Raw genomic sequence first — 22,259 nt, 5'->3', positions numbered from 1 at the left:
CCCATTTTGATTTGATACAGATACAGATTTGAACTAGACACACAATCTTGTCTGTCTTTCTCATGTAAGTTTTTCCAGAGGTTTAACAAAAAAAAAAAAATCTAACAAAAGTAACTCTCTCATATATGTAAATGTAGTTTCAACACACATCACTTGTCTTAGTTTTTAATTTGTTCTTAACCTAAAATTGATACTTTAAAAGTGATGACAATTTAGAACCAGCTGAGTTGGGAGTAAAACACCTATTCAGGTGATACACTATCCGTCTGAAAAGATATTCATGAATGACTTCATGCTTGGTGTATAAAAATAAAGTCACATTAAGGAGGAGAATAATACACAGCAATCTTTAATGACAAACAGCAAAATGGGAAGAGAATAGGATTAAACAAAGAACGAGGCAGGATCCAAACTGGCAAATCTCTTTTCACCTGAGAAGCTCCATTGACTTCAGAGGGACTGCTCATGAGAATGAGAGATTTCAGGACTGGGCTATCCTTTGCACTGAGTTTGACAAACTGATCCTGATGGCATATTCATCTTATTTCCAGTTTTTTGCATAGGAAAAGTGACCACGCAAGAGGTTAATATGGTGAAATATTTTTCAGCAAATCATCTGATAGAAATTCATACATAGCCAAAAGGAAAGAAGGGGTACTGCGAAGGAGCTTATGTTCAGGAATTGGAATGTGAACAAAGCAATACGATCTTTGCCAAACTGCAAATAAGCAGCAGTAATACGGGGCGGGAGGGCATGCAGGGTCACATGCTCCCCCACCCCAGATTTGCTGCTTGGCTTGTATTGAGCATGCTCAAATGCTCTGAGCATGCTCAGTAACACTGCTGAAGCCAGCTGCCCTCACTGTACCCCCCAACTATCGGCTGACCTGGCTCATGTCTGGAAATAAGTAAACTTTAATAACATAAACTGTGTTTCCTGCTCCAAACACCCCCCTAGGTTAAAGTTACAAACTGAAACATTCCATTCAATGAGCATGAGGCACCTTTGATCCAATTGTATTGCGCAAGGAATCACTTGATTTGGTTAAACACTGTCTATATGCTAGTTAGTGCATGTTGCGAGCCGTAGCAGGCATTTAATTTTTCAACAGTTTCAGACATGGCCAGGAGGGATTTTAAAGGTGGTTACCCTTCCCTTTATATTTATGACAACTTCTAAATATTTTATTGTTTGTACATGTTTCTCCAGAGTAGTAAAGGAGGAGGTTAGATACTTAAGCCAATACACAGGTGTATAGCAGGATCCATCAGTTTGTAGTCGTCGTTTTGGACGCTTCCTGTAACTGTCCATGCAGCTTTGCAATCTCCAAGAAAAAGGTTGCAAACAGTTTTGTTCCTTGAATGTAATTGTGCCTATGCAAAAAAAGAAAGAAAGACCAATGTTGCTAAACAGATTATGCAAAACAAGGGCCTGACCCTGTGAGGTGCTTGACACCCTCAACTCTTCTGGGTTTCAATTAGACTTGAGGGCACTCAACACTTTGCAAGATCGGGCCCTACATTTAGTGGGGAGGGAGAGAGAAAGGAAGAATTAAGTGCTTGGGTTTCAAGGTGCCAGATTAAGAACCCTTAAATTGTAAATCTCCAAATTATCCACAGGACAAACACAACATGGGACATGGCCATGCTAGCTTCTCCATCCCATCCCACCAAAATGCCTTATCCTAGTTCAGGGATGGGGAGGGTGGGAAAACCATCTCTAAGGATGAGACAGGAACTGCAGTGTTCTTTGCCAACTTAATCCATATTTCTTTGCTAAGTGTCTCATAAGTTTGTCATTAGTGCCAGCTATAATGGCAAGTCTTTCTCTGTGAATTAACAGCATATTAACACAGACAAACTAAAGGGTCAGGCAAAAGACAATAAATTTTCTCTTCCATCCTAAAAAGACAGTGTTGTCAGGCCTTCCTTTATTCACATGGTAAGGGGAAAGCAGAGAGGGAGGATGGAACAACTGCATGAATTAAGGATGCTGTTTAACATCTGGTTTTCCTGACATGCAGCAACGTGTGTATTCCAGAAAGATGATCAGAGGATTTAAAATTTTGTGTAGTTTCCCCTCAGTACTTCTGTCCATAACCTTAATGTGTGGGTCTACTCTGAAAAAACAGCTGTTGAATGTGATAGTGGGATTTCATGTTTACTGTCTCTCAATGATTTCCAGATCATATGTGGTCAGTTAACAAGAAAAATATATTTTCTTCTAACTGCCAACCCTGCAACTATAAACCTGAGTTCTAAGAATCAAGCTGAGTTCTTCTATCTCACAAATCACCACCTGTTATAAAGGGTCTGCAGCCTTCCTCAGTCACACTATTTGCTTCAAATTATGCCCTCAGTGAAAACCTAACTGTCTGAAAGTGTAACTCGTTGGAACTTGGTAGACAATTCCAGTATTGGCGACCCCATGCATTCCAAAGTCATGCATCAGGCTCCAAACAATCATAAAATAAGCTTAAAATTCATGTGATTTTTTTTAAAAAAAAATTTTGGATTATTTTTATTTGCCTTCATGTGTCGGAGACTTTAGGGCACACTTCCTTCACATTCTTAAGCTTTTTTCCCAATCACAAGGACCAGAAACATATAGGGTTGGTTTTTTTTAAATGACAGCTGAGATTATCATGCAAGTCCCTTGATTCCAGCATCTTGCTGGGACTTTAAGAAAAAAAAAACAATTATTATGAAACTTGCAATGAACTCCTGCAAGTTGGCAACAATGCACTTCTGTTAATAGGGAAGAAGGAACAGACTCTATCTTATTCCTTTTTAGCCTTGTTTGGTACTGCAGGAACAACACAAGCAAAAAGCCACAAAACCTTACTTTTTGTCATTAAGATAAGCATATACAACTCTGAATACCCCCAAGTAGATTCTATTGGATAAAACAGATAGAGACAACTGGAATCAATTGTCAATTGGAATCAGTTGGGCACAGCCTAGTATGCTGGGATTGCTGTGGGTGAGTATTAGTACTTCAGTTCCTCCTCTAGTCTCTTACGGTGCCTTTTTTTAAATTTTAACCTGCTTATTTTCTCGTTTTGGGAATGTTCCCCATCATCAGCTGCTCCAATTGGAAGCATCATCACACTCTTCCTTGTTATATTCTGGAATGTTTGGGCAATAGGAATTGTTGAGCCATCCCGGATCATTTCTGGATCTTGTCCAAAAACTGAAACACATGGAAAGAATGAAATTCTGCAGAAGTAAAATGAAGACACATTGGTCTCTTCACTGGAGCTAGTGAGCTTTGGCATTCTGCCCAGCACAAACTTTTCTTGGTAGTATTTCTTTTGTGGGAGATTGTATAGCCAACTGATGTAATATGCACATCCTAGAAAACTATGCTAGTCTTTTGATACTATTCTGATTTTGCATCGCAGTACACAGAAAAGTGAGACAGTATCTTCCAGCTGCCTCTTACCTTGTAATATAGGCCCCAATCCAAGAAGGTGCTTAAGCATATACCTAACTTTAAGACCAAGTAGTCCTATTGAAATCAGTGATTCAACTCACATGATTAATATTAAGCACATGGTTAAATACCTTGCTAAATCAAAGCCTCAAAAATCAGCTATTTGCACTGGGTTTTAGGTTTTCTCCTCTTTTTAAAGTGCTCTAAGCGAGTCTTCTGCTTTTGAAAAGTAATGTAACCCTCTTATGGGTTTCCATTTTTTCTATCATAGAAGCCACCAGAATCTAACAGTGCAGCAGTGTATATATGTAGCTAGGCCTTGTGTGTTTATATATAGTTAGTAAACAAAATTATTTGGAGTCCTACTGTGTCACATATATTTAATGTTGTGTAGAAAGCAAAGATGCATGAAGTGAGAAAGAGACAGCATTGCACACTCCTTCCTAGGGGAAGAGGAAATACCCTCTCTATTGCCCCAAGTCCCCTTTGAATAACCTAAGCAAAAGTTTTGCAGAGAGGCAGAATCAGGTTCTTAATATTTGTACCATGTTGCTTGGGAATGGAGAGAAGAAAAGAGGACAGGCAAGGGAGGAGGGCAATTCCTGGGGGTTCCAGGAGAAGCTTACAGTGTCCCAGGGGAAGAGAAACTTTAACTCAGATCTAGCAGTGAAAGACCTGCTTACATTACCTTTCCTGAGGTAGAGAGACAACTATATTTGATATTTCTGAGGGGGAACATTAAAAAGATCTTTTATCAACAAGTGGGAGCATTACAAGCATTACAAGGGTAATGCTTATCTGCATAGCTGCCCCATTTACCTGCTGTGCTGCATTTATTTATTTATTACACTCCACTGAAATCAGGTACATCATGATATGTCAAAGGGCAGCACTGCGGTGAGTTTTCCTTAATGTGCCTGATACATAAGGCGGCAGCAGTAAGTGGTTACCTGCATCTAAATTCTCCCATGAACTGTTGGGAGACTAGAATCATAAAACCAAACTGCAAGAGTGTCACCAAACAGGGACAGTTCATTCACTGAATAAGTACCGTGCCCCACCTTCCCAAATTATCTGGATCTAAATAATCTTCCAAACAAGAAATTCATTAATTTTAGAAAAGCTCCTTTTCCTTTGTGCAAGTCACTGTTAGTGTGACATTGTTTGGTGGATGTTAAAAATAATAAAAGAAAGAACAAACCTGTTTTGATTGCCCTTCTTGCTGCTGTATAAAGAGGAGAATTTATGTCAGCAACCCATGGCATTGCACTTATTGGCACAGACACCTTCAGTTTGTTTGGGCTGTTTCTCTTAGAGAATACATCCTCTAAATATTGTATCACCTAAAAGGAAAGCATCATTTCATTAACAGTGTTTATAAATTACATCCTTTAACAATAATGCATCCAGAAATTGTGCACTCACAGACACACACTTTCACTCCCAAGCCCATACACGGCCACGCAGTGGAAAGATGCAGTTCATTATTCTGGCTGTAAATTTTAAGTGTTGAGAGGATCTCTGAAATTAACAGGAATTTAACATGCAGAGGACTGACCAAAAGTTCAAGTTTGCCAGTATTACCTGACGTTCCCCGATTGAAATGTCCATGTGAGGGACTTGCCGGATTGAAAATTTTCCTATTACTTTTGCGGGTATAACTGTTTTTATTCCTGGTTCGTGAAAAGCTCCTTCAATCCCATGAATAGAGAGAGAGGGATAACGCCACAGGTGCATAAGTACTTCCTCCTTTATAATGTAACAAACAAAACAAAATAAAAGTGACAATGCCACAGCCATTCAAAATTCACACAATCTACTGAAAAGCTAAGTATTTTCCATGTAAAATTTGTGCTTGATCATTTCTGCAATTTAGAGCTGATTGATTTGTGATTAAAACCCCTAGCCAGGTAAAGGTCTTTCTAAGTAAACACTGCTACTTCTTTTAGTCAACATTTGCCTACAGCCTGGCAATATATGGAAGGGGAATGTTATTCATGTACAACTCTGGTGACAGTAGGAGCAGACAGGTGAAAAAACAGCATGGGAAGAGCGTCTTGGAGGTAAAAGTGTATAATAAAAATGATGAACTAAAAAGGAAAATACCAACTGACTTATGAAGTGATTATTTAGCTATTTTCGATTGTCATTACTTCTAATTTTACAGAAGGATCGTGAATTTGATAATCTCTTAATAAACTGTATTCTATTTGTTTATAAATTACTTGAGCGTTCTTCTTGTTTGCAAAGTAGTAGGTGTATCCTGGGCTAATAAATTCTGATGCCAATGGCAAAGGAGTGTATTAGCCTGGAATATGATTGTTACCAAGTTAACAGGGATCATTATTATGTAGTCTCCAATCAGCTACTAAAACCCCTCAGATCTCCATGGCCACTCACCTTAGAACTGCTGGCCTACTCAGCTTACAAGGTTTTACACCATCGTGCCGTACCCTATTCATGCATTGGTTCAAATGATACTAAGCAGAATGGACAAGCTCCGACGGTGAAGAAGGGAAGAAAAGCTTTTAATAATGGGCAACTCATATTTAAATAATGGAAAGGGTAACTGGACAGTGATCAGTCCCATCCATTCTCTGGAGCGGATGGATGCAAAAAAGACAATTTGTACTGCTTTAACTATACTAATATAGTTAGAGTGGCAAACCCTCCCTAGTGTGGACTCAGTTATATCAATATAAAAGTGCTTAAAACGGGATAGCTTTTATTCTGGTTCAGGAAGTGGAATAAGCTATACCAGTATAAGGCACTTATATACCAGAATAACTGCATATGTGCTAGGTTTTACACCAACATAAATATAGAGGTAATTTTTAAAAAATCACATCCCTAACTGACATAGGAATACTGGTACAACTTGGGTAAACCAGTTCTTAGCTTCTGGGTTTTATTGGTATTGTTCATTTTTGGGATCGTCATCTTAAAATTCTGTCAAAAGCTTCAGACATCAAAATCTAAATTAAATAAATAAAACCAGCCCCAAATTATACCAACTTTTCTGCTGCCATCCACTTTCCAAACTGAATACAACTTTACTCTCTAGCCTATGATCTTACAAGTGGCTTTTTGTATACAGTGTTGTTGTAGCTGCGTTGGTCCCAGGATATTAGAGACACAAGATGGGTGAGGTAATGATATGAATACTAATAAAAGATATTATGTCATCCACCTTGGCTCTCTAATAAGTGTTTTTTGTTTCTTCTGGGGGGGTTGATGGGTTTTGGAGGGTTTTTTTGTATTATTACTTTTTATTGACTATCTGCATTTTTGATTATTTTCCCCTAGATGTTTGCATTTGACCAGGCCAAATCTTTTTTTTTTTTTTAAACTTCCTACCTGAGCTTTTAACTCTTTAGATTCCTGGGGTTTTTTTGCCTCTGTTCACTGTTGCTTGAAAAACCTTGAAGTTTAGAGTAATCGGTGAAAGTAATTAATGGGTCATTTAAACTCTTTCTGCAGTCATTAATAAAGATGTTACTGTACCTTAGTGTCATATAGGAATTTTTTCACACCACTATTATTTTTATGTTCCTCTAGATCAAATTCAATTGCTTCATATAACTTCTTCTCCTCTTCCATAAGGGAAGCAACATTATCATAGACTCCAGGGATCAAAATATGACCTGATGTATCCACAAGGCTATCTGCAGAACAAATACCAACAGACATAATCGTCCCTTTAATTTAGGGCAGTGGTTCTCAACCATTTCCATACTGGGACCCCTCTTTTTCATACCAAGACCCAGTCACATCTAGTCAAGTCACTCATTCCCATTTAACAATATAGTACTCTGGCTTGGGGTATTTGCTAATTTACTAAAAAACCCATTGAGTTGCTGTTTGCTGTTCAGTCTTTCATGAAGCTGAAATGGAAACATCATTCAGTTTATATAAGAATTAGCATAAAATATATCCAATTTCAGAAGCCTTCACTAATAGCACATGTCAATAAGACTTGCCTGGAGCAGTCTAATAAACATGGTGCTGACAATGATATCAGCAACTGGTGGGCCATCTACTCTTTAGCAAAGCTTTTGACACGGTCTCCCACAGTATTCTTGTCAGCAAGTTAAGGAAGTATGGGCTGGATGAATGCACTATAAGGTGGGTAGAAAGCTGGCTAGATTGTCGGGCTCAACGGGTAGTGATCAATGGCTCCATGTCTAGTTGGCAGCCGGTATCAAGTGGAGTGCCCCAAGGGTCGGTCCTGGGGCCGGTTTTGTTCAATATCTTCATAAATGATCTGGAGGATGGTGTGGATTGCACTCTCAGCAAATTTGCGGATGATACTAAACTGGGAGGAGTGGTAGATATGCTGGAGGGGAGGGATAGGATACAGAAGGACCTAGACAAATTGGAGGATTGGGCCAAAAGAAATCTGATGAGGTTCAATAAGGATAAGTGCAGGGTCCTGCACTTAGGATGGAAGAATCCAATGCACCGCTACAGACTAGGGACCGAATGGCTAGGCAGCAGTTCTGCGGAAAAGGACCTAGGGGTGACAGTGGACAAGAAGCTGGATATGAGTCAGCAGTGTGCCCTTGTTGCCAAGAAGGCCAATGGCATTTTGGGATGTATAAGTAGGGGCATAGCGAGCAGATCGAGGGACGTGATCGTTCCCCTCTATTCGACATTGGTGAGGCCTCATCTGGAGTACTGTGTCCAGTTTTGGGCCCCACACTACAAGAAGGATGTGGATAAATTGGAGAGAGTCCAGCGAAGGGCAACAAAAATGATTAGGGGTCTAGAACACATGACTTATGAGGAGAGGCTGAGGGAGCTGGGATTGTTTAGCCTGCAGAAGAGAAGAATGAGGGGGGATTTGATAGCTGCTTTCAACTACCTGAAAGGGGGTTCCAAAGAGGATGGCTCTAGACTGTTCTCAATGGTAGCAGATGACAGAACGAGGAGTAATGGTCTCAAGTTGCAGTGGGGGAGGTTTAGATTGGATATTAGGAAAAACTTTTTCACTAAGAGGGTGGTGAAACACTGGAATGCGTTACCTAGGGAGGTGGTAGAATCTCCTTCCTTAGAGGTTTTTAAGGTCAGGCTTGACAAAGCCCTGGCTGGGATGATTTAACTGGGAATTGGTCCTGCTTCGAGCAGGGGGTTGGACTAGATGACCTTCAAGGGTCCCTTCCAACCCTGATATTCTATGATTCTATGATTCTAGGGCTCCTAACACTGGTAGCACTGGTGGAAATAGTGGGAAGTATTTGTATTTTAGACATGCACTGAGGGGCCAAATTTAATAGGCCTGGAGTCAGCAAGGCACTTTAACGTGTGTAAGTTTAAGCACCTGAGCTACTCCACTGAAATCAGTGGGCCAGCTTCACACAAAAAAACCCCCACACACACTATCATCCAAACGTCAGGATGCTTACACAAACCACACTGAACTTTCTGAGGTTCACCCTCACCCATTACCAACTAGTTATTGCCTAGTCATATGAAATGCAGTATTACCAAGCAGAGCTATTAGATCAGTCATTGGTTCATGAATGATGCCTCCAAAACTTCCTGAATGAAGATCTCTCTCCCCACACTGTACCTGTATGAAATAAAGGCAACATGTTGACATGCAAAGCACATTATGTTAATGCTTTCAAATCACTGGCTTTCCATAGGGACTCAGGTATTTATGTTTATTTATGGCCTCTATTTAAAAAAAGACGTATCCTAGGTACTTTTAGGAAATTCCCTCTGGTGCAATGTGGAAAACTCCGGGTCAGAAATGGTCTCAGGTCTGCTTCTGGCAAGTGAAAGATGGCCTAGTGGCTTTGCGGCATAGTATGAGACAGACAGGTTGAGCTCCAAGTATCATTCTGTGCAGCCACCTAGTAGCAGACGTGGATCATTTTTGCTGTTTTGATGGAGTCATTCATTTTCAGCATGGCTTGAAAGAGTTGTATTCAGGAGCTTGAGAGATTTGCTTTTAGTCAAAATATTCATCGACTAATTTTATTCTTTTTCCAGTACTGGGGCTGATGTAGATTTTGATTTGGTTCTCTAGGGATTAGATTGAAGGATGGTGCCAAGGAAGGATCTCCCATCTTACTTACTGATGCAAAAACTTCCAGATCGGGAATTTATTTTCCTGTCCTCCCTTTATTTCCCAGTGGCTCATGCAAGCTGGTAAATCACTTACAATGTACTACTGACTCTGGTCAGTGGCTTCAGAACCTTAGTGCGGCTTCTCAACCAACAGTCCCCACTAAGTTGTGCAGTCTGCCGGCAGACACCATGCATTGAGCAGTGCCTGCCACACAGGGGTGGGGCAGCAGTGGGGCCAGGGTTGCACTTGGGCAGCTAGCCAGTGCCACTGTCTGCGTCACTAAGGCAACAACTTCTATTTTTAGTGTGCCAACTTGATCAAACCCAGTGCATGTATGTCTACCCGAGCTGGAAACTGCACCTCCAGCTGCAGCATAGATGTACCCTTGGGGGTGGAGGGGAGATGGGAGGTTGGAGGAGGGAGAGAGGGAGGGAGAGAAGGAGGCAATGAAAGTGAATATGAAATTGTGAGTGAGGAGAAGGTGAGGGGGAGTAGGAGAGGGATTGGGAGAAGAGAGAGCGAGTGAATGGAGCTGATGAAATTAGGGCGGGGAGGGTGTGGAAGTTGGAGAGAATGGGGATTAAGGGTCTGCACTCACATTCAGTCAGTCTGCCCCTCTGCTCACAAACATGTATTTACAGAGCACATTGTCATCCTCCACCCCAGGACCCAACCCCAAATAAATCAATGCCATTTTCTCTTGTACCTCCACGAAGAAGCAGAGGTTCCCCCGAGTCCCATAGGTGAGGGCTGGTTTCCTGTTGCTAAGCCAAAGGTTATCCGAAATCACAATATAGTCAACATCAGAGAAAAAAAGTTGATTTTCTTTCTTAATTAATTCCTCTAGTCCAAGAGATCCTGCTTCTTCCATACCTTCAATAATGAACTTGAGGTTTACTGGCATGTCCTAAGTAAAAAAATCAACAAAGCCTAGGTAAGAAACTGGCATTTTCAATCATTAAGAGGGCCAATAAACTGGGCTAAAGGGGGGGGCAGCTCAAGTGGGCTATCTAATTAAATTGTCATCTCTTTGGGGCAGGGAGCCCCTTTCTGTGCAATGTTTGCCGAGCACAATGGGGTCCTGGTCCACAACTAGGGTTCTTGAGCACTACAGTAATACAAATCATAAAAAATAATAATAACACATCCCATCAGAAAGGGCACTCCTGGAACATACAGCCTCAGGGACAACATTTCCTTTCCCTGATAAACTTTTTCCTCTCTCTCTTCCTTATTTTCCCTTTTTTTCCCCCTTGCTCCCTGACATACAGGCTGCATCCTCACTGAAGTTTTCCTCTATATCTCCCACTGTTGCAGCTCTAGCAATGCTAGCAATGGAGGGGCTGTCAGTGTAGGCCCTTTGCTGGCATTTTTATCATTGTGTTCTCTAAACCTGCAGGGTTAGACATGGTGGTAAAAATGCAGATGGGCAGTGCCCTGAGCACCAGTGAAATTGCCCAGCTACTCCAGCATAGAGAGAATCTGAGAAAATCTTCAGTGCAGGCAAGGTCATCCGACAACTTTCATCAAGGGCCAGCAGTTGGTAGAAATGCTCATATGTCCCATACAAGAAAGAAAAACTAAGCTCAGCATTCCATTGTGGCTCATTTTCAGGCTATGGAGATTGTCTTTTAAGTTAAACAGAAAGCATCACGTTGCTTTTCTTCAGGTTTCAGATTTAACACCAGTACAATCTCTGGACTTTAACGGACTTATGTCCGGGACAAATTTAACCTGAGTGATCGGATAAACCAGAGTGGTTCGCCAAACAACCACAAAGAAATTAGGAATAAACTGTGCACATATATTGTATAATGAACTTTGCTGTTTGCTAGAGAGAGGATTCAGGAGCTTAAGCCTTATCTGATTCACTTGTTAAAATGCCAACCTGGACATTACTGATTTGAAAGATTAGCACATTGTAGAAAACAGCCATAAACCAAATCAGTTTACAACAGCTGACTTGGACAGCAAATAACTTAAGATATAATTTATATATTTGCAGGCTTGCTGTTTTCTTTGCTGAATCTCATATGCTGTTGCAAGAATGTACTGTTCTGAATGAGCATTTTCCAGGTGCTTTCATATCCTTATTCTGTCCATGGATACATATATACTGATGATAACTTGCAGCCAAGAGCAGAACTAAAAGGTGCAAAACTAAGCATGACCAAAGCTTGCTTTAAAGTCAGTTCTTTTACAATTTTAAAAAGCTTTCAAGCAAATGGTCTTCCTGGGTATCCAATCAGTTTAATGCTTGCCTTTTTCCTCAGTGCCTTCTATAAAGCAGGACAAGGAGGTTGCACCCTCTGCATTACATTGAGCCTGGTCAATATATAAAATACCAAGCACAAAATGCTCTTGGGGAAGGCTTGGAAACAGTATTAAAACTATACTAATTACAAATATATTAAACCAATTTGTGGGGATGAGGTTACATCTGAAATTCACTCCTGCACAGTGCCACTGGAATACAAATGTTTTCTCTTTGCTACCTACTAATTTTAGTGCTCTGAATACATCCACTGCATTTATCCAGGCCAAGACAGGTCCTTTGTTATCTGTTGCTCCACGCCCATAAAGATTTCCTTAAAAAAATAAAAACAAAAAGCTTATATCAAACTTTGGAGCCTCTGATGCTGCTTCAGATATAAATGGGTGAAATCCTGGCTCTACTGAAGTCAATGGCAAAACTCCCGTTTGAGGTCAATGAAACCAGCGTTTCACAGAATAGTTTTAAGTAAAGGTGTTAGATGTTTCCCAGTAGGGTTAGTGCACTAGACCTCTGAGGACTCCAAGTTCAAATGTTGATTTGTGGCACAAGTCTGCTTGCTGGTTTTATTCTAGTTCTTAACAGAAGTTTGTCCAGACAACAACATTTTGATACAGTTTGGCACAACATGCAGTTGCTATGCAGATGAAGCCCACAAAAAGAACTGTAGGGATGGTATCACTCAGCAGTGATGTGTGTAGGAATTACACACTACCTTGAAGTCCTATATATGCATCCAGGGGTACAGGCCATGGTATTACTACAAAACTTTTCAGATTGATAAATCTGCATACATTTATAAGGGTCCAGATTCTGCTCTCATTTACATTGGTGTAAATCCAGAGTAACTGCCATTGAAGTCAATGGAGCTACACTGGTAAGTTTGATAGGAATCGGTCCCAAAGAGTGGGAAGGAGTGGACTAGTGGTTAGAGCACAGGAGTGGGAGTTGGGATTTCTGAGTTCTCTACCTTACTCTTCTACTGACTCACTGTGACCTTGGCTCCATAGTTTTCTTTTCTACATTGTCTTAGATCCACCTGATTTCTCGAGGGAGCATGAAATTAAGGGAGGGAATACGACTGAGTTTCATGCATCACTGTCGGCATGGGTGGCGGGTATAATAGGCCGGGGGGGGGCGGGAGGGGGCTAAGCCTCCCATAAGCCAAGCCTTGGCCCCGCATGAGCTCTGCCAAGCCAGAGGGAGCTCAGCTCCGGCTAGAGGCCAGCAGGGACCAGTTGGTGGCCCAGCGCTGGGGCCGGCCGGAGGCCCAAGGGGGTTCAGCTGGGGCTCCTCCGGCCAACAGAAGGGATGGGGGGAGGCGCGGGGCTCCAGCAGATTGGGATGGGGGGAGGCAGGGTTTTGGACAGAAGGGGTGGGACCGCAGGTGCATGGCTAGCCTCCCCACATTGGGGGCTCACAGCTGCCCATGACTGTTGGCCCCTGTAGAAGGTCCTTGGGCAGAGCTCTGTGGAGCTGCGGTATCAGCAGAATGGGAGGAGGCGCTGTACATTCTGCATTATCCTCTTCTGACCCAGAAGATTTCAGAGCAAAAACATTCTGTTTTGTTGGCCAAGGCAGAAAATGTTTTCAGCCCACCAGCGTCTAAGCAAACTAACCAACCTACCAACCAAACAAAAAAACCAACTAAATCCCACCACGTGCAGCCCGCAGCCAACAAATCAGCAGAGCCAAAACAAAAACAAAAACAAAAACAAAACCAGCCAATTAAAGCAGAGCAAAAACAAAACAAAAAACACCCCCCAAAACCAAAAACCCACAAGCAGCACAGCAGTACAGTGCCCGCTGGAAAAAGAAAAGGAGTACTTGTGGCACCATAGAGACTAACAACCAGGGCAACTGCCTTGCTTGCCTGCTCCTACAACCAACCCTGATTAACTCCTGCTGGCTCTTTCCCAGCTGATTCTGTGCAGTCACAAGCAGGACTCAACCAATGACAGTATGGTTCCTGAAAGCCCATTTCCCTTGAATTTGTCCCAGAGATTTCCACAAGAGTAGCACCTTCTTACACCAGGCTTGAGTTTAGAGGGAACCTCCTCCCACTCCATAATTTACTGTCTTGCATACAAATACTTCTGCCAGAATAATGACTATGTACAGACCATCAGTTTCACTCAGTGTGTAGGGGTCAGTTTTCCATCCATCTTCTTTTTTGGCAGGTTGTACGTCCACATGGCCATAGAAACATACAGTGGGTTTTTGTGGATCTTTACCAAGTTCTGCTAGAATTAGAGGAGGCAACAGAAGGCTCTGGCCATCAGGCAGCTGTGGAGGAACATTAACACAGTAACAAAGAAACGCCAAAGCTTTGTGAGAACATGCTAGTAGTTACAAGGGGAATTGGAATTGTCAGTATTCAAATGACCCTTTACTGGTGCACTGGACTCTTATCAGAGCAGGTTGTCAGAACTGATTTCCACCCTATCGCTAAAGCTTATACAGAAACTAAGTTCCTCTCCCCAGTTATTGAGCTTCTTCTTGAAACTGAAGAGCCCATCTAATGTTTAACTGTAATACAATGATAGCACACGCTCTTTGCTAGGCCCTTCCATTCCCTCCCAAACTCAGCCTGCAATGGAGACGACAGAAAGCTGTCCACATGTGACAGGAGAGTGAATCAAAGGCTGCACAGAAGCTACTTTTGACTTTGGTTTTGCAACAGATTGAAGTTCCAGGCTCTTGGAATCGACTGAAAAATGAATATAAAGCCGTGTTGGTAGGCAGCACTGGCAGCTGTTGCACACCATTCTGAAGACAGGCTAAGGTCTCAAGCTAATATGGCACACAAGACAGTTTTCTGCACAGGTCAGAGAAAACTGGACGGCTCACAAAAGGAGCAGCTCTCTGTTTCAGAGGAGAAGAATTTGCAGACTGCCTTGCATTAACACGTGCTTTTGGTCTGCGTGAAAGGAAGGTAGCTGCTGCATTACACTGATAGGAGAGGAAATTTGTAAGAAGTGTAGTGCTTTCTCCTCCCTACAGAATGAAGGAAAATGGATGCCCTGTCCCTTTAAATGTTTCAGCTCTTCCCCCCTCCCCAGTGCAAAGCTTCCCTTTTGGGTTGTTTTTTTGCTTCAAGAACAATAAAGGTTTCCATGGCAGCTAGATGAGTTTAAATGAGCTTCTCTGTGTCTGTATCTCGTTCTCCGCTGGGTCCAGATACAACATTTGGCAATGAAGGATTTCTATCCCATGCATGTCCAGTGCTCCTACTGCCTGAATGAAAAGAAGACAAAGGAAGGAAATAATATTGTAAAAAAGGGGGGAAAGTTTACCCAGAGGCACAAGGTGACAGTCTGCTGCTTTTACTACTGGGAGAGTGTGATCCACTCAGCTAGAGAGGGGGAATTGGCAATTACAAACTGAACAAAGAATAGGCTACTACTCAGAGCTACTGAAAACAAAGCAGTGAGCGGGAAGTAAGCAACCATGTTGACAGACCATGTGCAAGCAGGCGACAGAGCAGCTGCTTAGCCTGCCCCGAGGCTCTACGGACAGTAGAGGGAGCCCAAATACAGCCAAAGGGAGAAGTCTACAGTCTAGTGTTGGCATGCAGCCAAAAAAGGCAGATTGAGTGCAGATGCAGAGTAACAAAAAAAGAATTTCCTTGTGGCAGAGAAGGTGTCCAGGAGGTTTGAAGTCCAACAGGAGAACAGAGGAATGGAAATTTGTGTGGGCAATGTTGGTGAATTCAACAACAACTGCAAATCATGGGTGGTGTATCTCCAAAATTTTGAGTAATTTGTAACTTGCTGTTCTATTCCAGTCAGACGAGTTAGACCCTTGTTAACAGTGATGGGCATACTGAAGGCATAGGGACTGCTGCATGACCTATTGTCTCTAACTGTGCCCGGAACCGCCAGGTACGCTGCAATTCATGCAGAAATACAGGAACATTTTTCTCCGACCCATCGATGGTAGCAGAATGATATCGGTCACATCAGCGACATCAGGGAAGTGGAGAGGTGGTAGCACACAGTTCACTGCTGCTCTAAGGAAGTTGTCAGTTCAGACAAATATTAAGTGATTCCCCTCCATGACCAGTTAGTCTCTGGATTATGCAATGAGCAGGTCCTGAAAAAATTATTTACTGTATCAGTGCTTACATTCAAGAAGGCTGTTGAAGTGGCTGTTACAATGGAAAGTGCAGAGGATTCTCTGGACTTTAGCATGAACTGACAAGTTCATCTTGTGAACTGATGAGACAGAAAACCACGGGAATGTAAGTGTAAGCGGGGGAATAGTCACTATGCACTACTCCGGTGAAGTGGGCTAGTGAAAGGACCTGAGTCCTCGCTCCCACTTCCTTTACCCAGTGGCCTCCCTGCCCTTGAGGACTCCCTTTCCACTCTCCTGTCTGGCAGAGTCCTCGTAACCCCAACAAGGCTGGGCCCAGGATTCCTGGGGGGCTCGAGCCCCAACCCTGCTGTGGGCACCTAGGACAGGGGCTAGGGTGTCCCCACTCCGAGGTACTCTCTCTGCACTGGGCACTTCTCTGACCCACTGACCATTACATACAAGTTAAAGCAAATGCAAGTTATTTCATCAACAATTAATTTTAAAAAGAATAAGGAATAATGGGAAAGGTTAAAGGAAACACATCAACCCGCTCTGTGGCAGGGAACATCACAAACAGTGTCTCTGGAATGTCCGGGCAGTTCACAGTCTGTTCCTTATAAGTCCCAGGCCTTCTTCTCAGGCCCTGGTTGTGCTGTAGGGATGCTGTGGGTTGGACACTTGCTCTGGTGGTAGCCACACGCTCTCAGGCTCAAAGTGGTAGGACCCTTCTTCCCAGTGTCGCCCCCACCCTGTCAGGGTTATGATCCAAGCCTGGCCTGCAGAGCCTCTTGGCTGAGGCATCTCCCTGTGCTGGGCCCGCTGCCCAGGGTCCCCCTCGCTCTCCCCAGCTGCTCACCACACCCAGCTCCGGACTGCTCCAGCCCCAGCTCCACCACTCTGTCTCTGCACTGCTGCTGCTGCTCTGCCAGCTCCCTGGGCTGCTTCTTTGGCCCCTCTGGCTCTGGTTGCTGCAGCTCTGCTCCCAGGACAGGTCTGCTCTGCAGGCTGCTTCTGTGACTCTGCTCCCAGCACTGACCTGCTTCCTGGGCTGCTTTTCTGGCCCCTCTGGCTCTGGTTGCTGCAGCTCTGCTCCCAAGGCAAGTCTGCTCTCTCTGGGCTGTGCCTCTGGCTTTGGGGCTGCAGCTCTGCTCCCAGGACAGGATTTGCTCTCTCTGGGCTGCTTTTCTGGTCCCTCTGGATCTGGCACAGCTCTGCTCCCCAGGTCAGCTTGGGCCCCTGCTTTCTCCTTAGCTCGGCCCCACTCTGTCTGATCCAGGCAAATCCAGCTCACACGGAAGACGGGACCTCCCTGGCCTCCTGAATCTCTGATTAGCCTGCCCGCCCTGTCATTCAGGCTGGCCTGGAGCATTGGCCTCTCCCCATTGTTCCTAGGGACTATCAGTCTTAGGGTCATGGTTTCCCATAGACCCTTCCCCCTTTTGTACTGGGAGCTAGCCAACCAAAACACCCCCACTGAATGTTAGTAAGGGGGCAACAGCCCCCTTACATAAGGAATTTCTGTGTGGCCACTGTGCACAAACTGTGCATGCTGAGAAGACTGGCTGGACACACCAGTCATTTGCAGGAAGTGCCAGAAGAGAGGACACATTGCTGTGATCTGTCACAGTTCAATGACCTCCAGCACAGGTTAATCGTCCATACCAGAAGACACCTGTGAAGACTGAACCTAAGAGAAGAATTAGGAATTCATAATGTGGAAAAAAACAAGAGCTCTAGTGACACTGGCCAAGACTTAGCACTACCTTATCACAAGCTGGAGTCAGAAATGGCATCTGGGTCGCACCCTTGATTGAAGGAATGTCTACAAGAATGGAGCTTGATCCTGGAGCTGGCATTTCATTGATTTCATTGATATCACCAGACTTTGTTACAAGTTCCTCTGGAAGAAACCTGTATGGTTTTGAAGATTTATACTGGAGAAAAGTTAGTCCCAAAAGGGATACTCCAAGTGAAATTTCAACTAGATGGACAATCCCTTTTATGTGATTGAAGGAAAATATCCACCGCTATTTGGCAGATCATGGCTTGTCCACTCACAAATTTTAGTTAGGTTATTTAATCTTTGATGGCACTAAATTGCGGGGGCCTGGATAATCTCCGTCCAAGAACATTACAGGAATTGGCATATGAAATTGATAGCCCAATAGAAAGGATTTTTAATGAATCTGTAAACTCAGATTGTGAGTGTTGTGCCCTATGACTGTAGAATTGCTAATATAGTACCTCTTTTTAAAAAAGGGGGGCAAAAGTGATCTGGCAAACTATAGGCCTCAATTGTATGCAAGATCTCAGAACAAATTTTGAAAGACAAAGTAGTTAAGGACACAGAGGTAAATGATAATTGGAATAAAATACAACATAGTTTTACAAAAGGGAGATGATGCCAGACCAACCTAATCTTCTTCTTTGAGAAGATAACTGATTTTTTAGACAAAGGAAATGCAGCAGATCTAATCTACCTGGATGTAAGTCAGGCATTTGATACAGTTTCACATGGGAAATTATTAATTAAATTGGAGAAGATGGGAATTAATATGAGAAATAAAAGTTGGATAAGGAATTTGTTAAAGGGGAGACTACAATAGATCATACTGAAAGGTGAACCTTTCAGTCAGGCTGGAGGGGGGTTACTAGTGGAGTTCCTGAGGGATCAGTCTTGGTACCTATCTTATTTAACATTTTTATTTACGACCTTGGCACAAAAAGTGGAAATGTGTTATTAAAATTTGCAGATTTCACAAACTTAGGAGGTATTGCCAATATGGAGGAGGACTGGAATATCATACAAGAAAATCTGGATGACCTTGAAAACTGGAGTAATAAAAATAGGTGAAATTTAGTAGTGCGAAGTGCAAGGCCATACACTTAGGGACTAACAAGAATTTTTGCTATAAGCTGGGGACTTATCAATTGGAAGTAACAGAGGAGAAGAAAGACCTGTGTATATTTGGTGATGACAGGATTACTATGAGCCGCCAACATGATGCGGCTGTGAAAAACGCTAATGCAGTCCTAGAATGCATCAGGCGACTTATTTCTAGAAGAGAGAGGGAAGTGTTAATAGCATTATACAAAGCACTGGTGAAACCTCATCTGGAATACTGTGTGCAGTTTTGGTCTCCCAAGTTTAAGAAAGATGAATTCAAACTGGAACAGGTGCAGAGAAGAGCCACTAGGATGATCAGAGGAATGGAAAGCCTACCTTATGAGAGGAGACTCAAAGAGCTTGGCTTGTTTAGCCTAACCAAACAAAGGTTGAGGGGAGATATATTTTTAGAGAGCAATTATATCAGAGGGATAAATATCAGGGAGGGGAAGGAGTTATTTAAGTTAAGCATCAATGCTGACACAAGAACAAATGGATATAAACTCGCCATCAACAAGTTTAGGCTTGAAATTAGGCGAAGGTTCCTAGCCAACAGAGAAATGAAGTTCTGGAACAGTCTTCCAAGAGGAGCAGTAGGGGCAAAAAACCTAAATGGCTTCAAGACTGGGCTTGATAAGTTATGCAGGGGATGGTATGATGGGACTGCCTACAATGGCATGTAGCCAATCTGCGACTGCTTGTAGTAAATATCTCCAATGGCTGGAGAGGGGATACTAGATGGGGAGGGCTCTGAGTTACTACAGATAATTCTTTCCCAGGTGTCTGGCTGGTGGGTCTTGCCCAGATGCTCAGGGTCTAACTGATCACTATATTTGGAGTAGGGAAGGAATTTTCCCCTGGGTCAGATTGGCAAACACCCTGAGGCGGATGTGTGTGTGTGTGTCGAGGTTCACATTCCTCTGCTGCATGGGGCATGGGCCACTTGCAGGTTTAAACTAGTGTAAATGGTGGAGTCTCTGTAACTTGAAGTCTTTAAATCATGATTTGAGGACTTCAGTAACTCAGCCAGAGGTTAAGGGTCTATTACAGGAGTAGGTGGCTGATATTTTGTGGCCTGCAATGTGCAGAAAGTCAGACTAGATGATCCCTGATGGTCCCTTCTGGTCATAAAGACTATAGGTCTATGTAAATGATAAGGTACATATATATTTGGGAAGTTTTTTTTAATGTAGGGTGTAAAAATGTGTTGTCCTGTCCCTTTAAATGTTTGAGAACTCTCCTCTCCCCAGAGTAAAGCCTCACTTTCGGGTTGGTTTCAGTTTTGTTGCAAGAACAATAAAGGTTACCAAGGGAGCTAGAGATGTGCTTAAATGAGCTTCTCTCTGTCTGTATCTCCTCTCTCTGCTGGGTCCAAATATAAGAAACCACCTTACTGCCTGGGTTAATGTTTTGATCCTATGCTTAGAAGTGACTATCCATGTGACAATGGGTGTCTCACTCCTTCCTACCAATGAGATTATTCATACGTTACTTTAGAACACACCGTTAAAGTACAGATCAGAGTATTTTGAAACATGGCAATGATAAATAGGTACCTTGTGGGATCCCAACTTCACTAACCCAACAGTGGCTCCCAAAGTTCGAAGCCTGTCTGCTGTTAATTCCACCATTCGTGTTACTTCTTGTCTTAGCCGTGGTTGAATAGAATCACTCTCCACGGCTACCCATTCCTTAAGGGTCTGCAAAGGAAGCCAGGAATATAATTAAATGAACCACTGGGGTACTGAAAACCAGATCTGCACTGTTGTTTGCGTTTTGAACTCAAAACACATCAGATTTGAAGCTGTTTTAATTCCAGCTCTGTCTAGCCTAGCCATCTAAATTCCCTTCAACTGTGTAATTGTATTTTGCATGAATTGTCTAGAGTCTAGACAATCCTCATCTAGTTTCAGACATGCCCACTGTTCTATCTGGCAAAGAATTGTCAGGACACTGGATCACTTTCTCTCTTGTTAAAGTGTCAGGTCTGCTGCTAAAGTCAGAGTGATCAGAATCTGATTCCCTCATCCATCTTTACAGTGCTTCATTGAAACAACCCTCTTGATTCCATCAGCGGACCCCAACAGTTCTGATTACCTTTCTACCTGTCCCTCAGGAAGCACCATTTTCACACGTATAGTACACCTTGTTGGGGGGGGTATAGTTTCAGAGCAAACAAAATGCACCCCAATGGATTCCTTAAAGATAGGGTGCTCTAGGGAGATTTTGCAGGGCAGGGATGGTCTATCTTTCTGTCTTCTATCCATCTGAGGTAATTCTAAGCTAACTGTCATCATAGGATCTAAACTCCAGTCTTGGAGAATGTAGAGAGGGACCAGAGTATTATTAAGGCTGTCCATCTAAATTCCCTTCAACTGTGTAATTGTATTTTGCATGAATTGACTAGAGTCTCGACAATCCTCATCTAGTTTCAGACATGCCCACTGTTACAATGAGTACTGCTATTGAGTAATTCCAGCAAAATGAAGCGTTCATAATTTGACATGAACTAATCATGTCTGAACCATTCCTCAGTTCTTCCGTTTCCCCCAATGCAAATTGATCCCAGTTTTTTTTTTAAAAAAGCATCTCTTGAAAGGCTAAACCCTGGAGAAGAGGTCACAGGCCAAACGAACAAGCTGTGCACTCACAGAAATGCACAAAAACATCACAGCACTGAGGAAAAGAATCCTGAGCCCTGCCCCCAACCTAGTAATCGGTGCAGAGCTGGCATGTCTGCATGGCAAAGTGAGTGAAGCAGCAGCATAAGTAGCCTGCTTCTCCCCTTCATTCAAGGTTTTGGTTCAGTATGGATTTGCATACTCTGCATGGATCTAGTGGTGATGCCCACAGTCCACCCACATTCCCGTGTTGCATGATACATTGTGCGCAAAGCCACCACCGATCTCTGCTACATGGAACACAAGAAGAGTACAGTGTCCCCACCATAGACTTTTCCTTGCCTAGCCCTGCTGTGTAGTGAAATGTGGCATTTCCAGTACATCTGAGGCCTTGTGGAAGCCTGCTCAGTATTTTTCCCCTTAGAAGAAAAAAGATGTGGTCTCATAAACACACATTGTTGGTCTTTATTACTTCACTTCTGCATTGTAGCTATTTGACAATATGTGTAGCTCTTACCTGAATAAATTCATTTTGATGAAGATCAATATATTGGAAGATCTGATTCTCCAAGCCTGAGGAAGAGGGGGATGAGGACACTCCTGCCTCAAAGAGCAGCATGATAACAGAAAGAGCCAATATCTGCAAGTTCAAGACAAAATTTGCTATATGGAAGAGAAGACATCCACAAGCATTTGTCAGGTATATTTCACGGTTGGGCAGGCAGCCACAAATAACTACTGAACAATGGACAGGTCAGTCTGCTTTAAAGTCCAACTGCACTAGGCAAAGACATTTCGCACATACAGCATGCAGAGTTTATTGGTCAATCTGTAAGGGGTGGGAAATGGGAAATGGGATTTGCGCTATCTGGACTAAAAGCAACTTC

At 42.9% G+C, this 22,259-nt stretch overlaps 1 protein-coding gene across 1 annotated transcript; it reads right to left on the bottom strand.

Moving 5' to 3' along the window:
* Nucleotides 1-1,268: 1,268 nt before the first annotated feature.
* CNDP1 (carnosine dipeptidase 1) lies at nucleotides 1,269-21,991 on the bottom strand. The gene is made up of 11 exons (XM_077808695.1): nucleotides 21,890-21,991; nucleotides 20,308-20,451; nucleotides 13,908-14,070; nucleotides 12,012-12,100; nucleotides 10,219-10,419; nucleotides 8,924-9,008; nucleotides 6,941-7,101; nucleotides 5,021-5,185; nucleotides 4,638-4,779; nucleotides 3,046-3,193; nucleotides 1,269-1,374 (listed from the first exon to the last, which is right to left on the bottom strand). The coding sequence occupies exons 1-11, from the start codon at nucleotides 21,989-21,991 to the stop codon at nucleotides 1,269-1,271; spliced, it is 1,506 nt and encodes a 501-aa protein (XP_077664821.1).
* Between the last annotated feature and the right edge of the window lie 268 nt (nucleotides 21,992-22,259).

This window comes from Eretmochelys imbricata, chromosome 2, assembly GCF_965152235.1.
Source record: "Eretmochelys imbricata isolate rEreImb1 chromosome 2, rEreImb1.hap1, whole genome shotgun sequence".
In the NCBI taxonomy this organism is placed as follows: Eukaryota; Metazoa; Chordata; order Testudines; family Cheloniidae; genus Eretmochelys; species Eretmochelys imbricata.
Note: the sequence above shows the minus strand (reverse complement) of the source record. Positions and strands in the feature narration are given on the sequence as shown.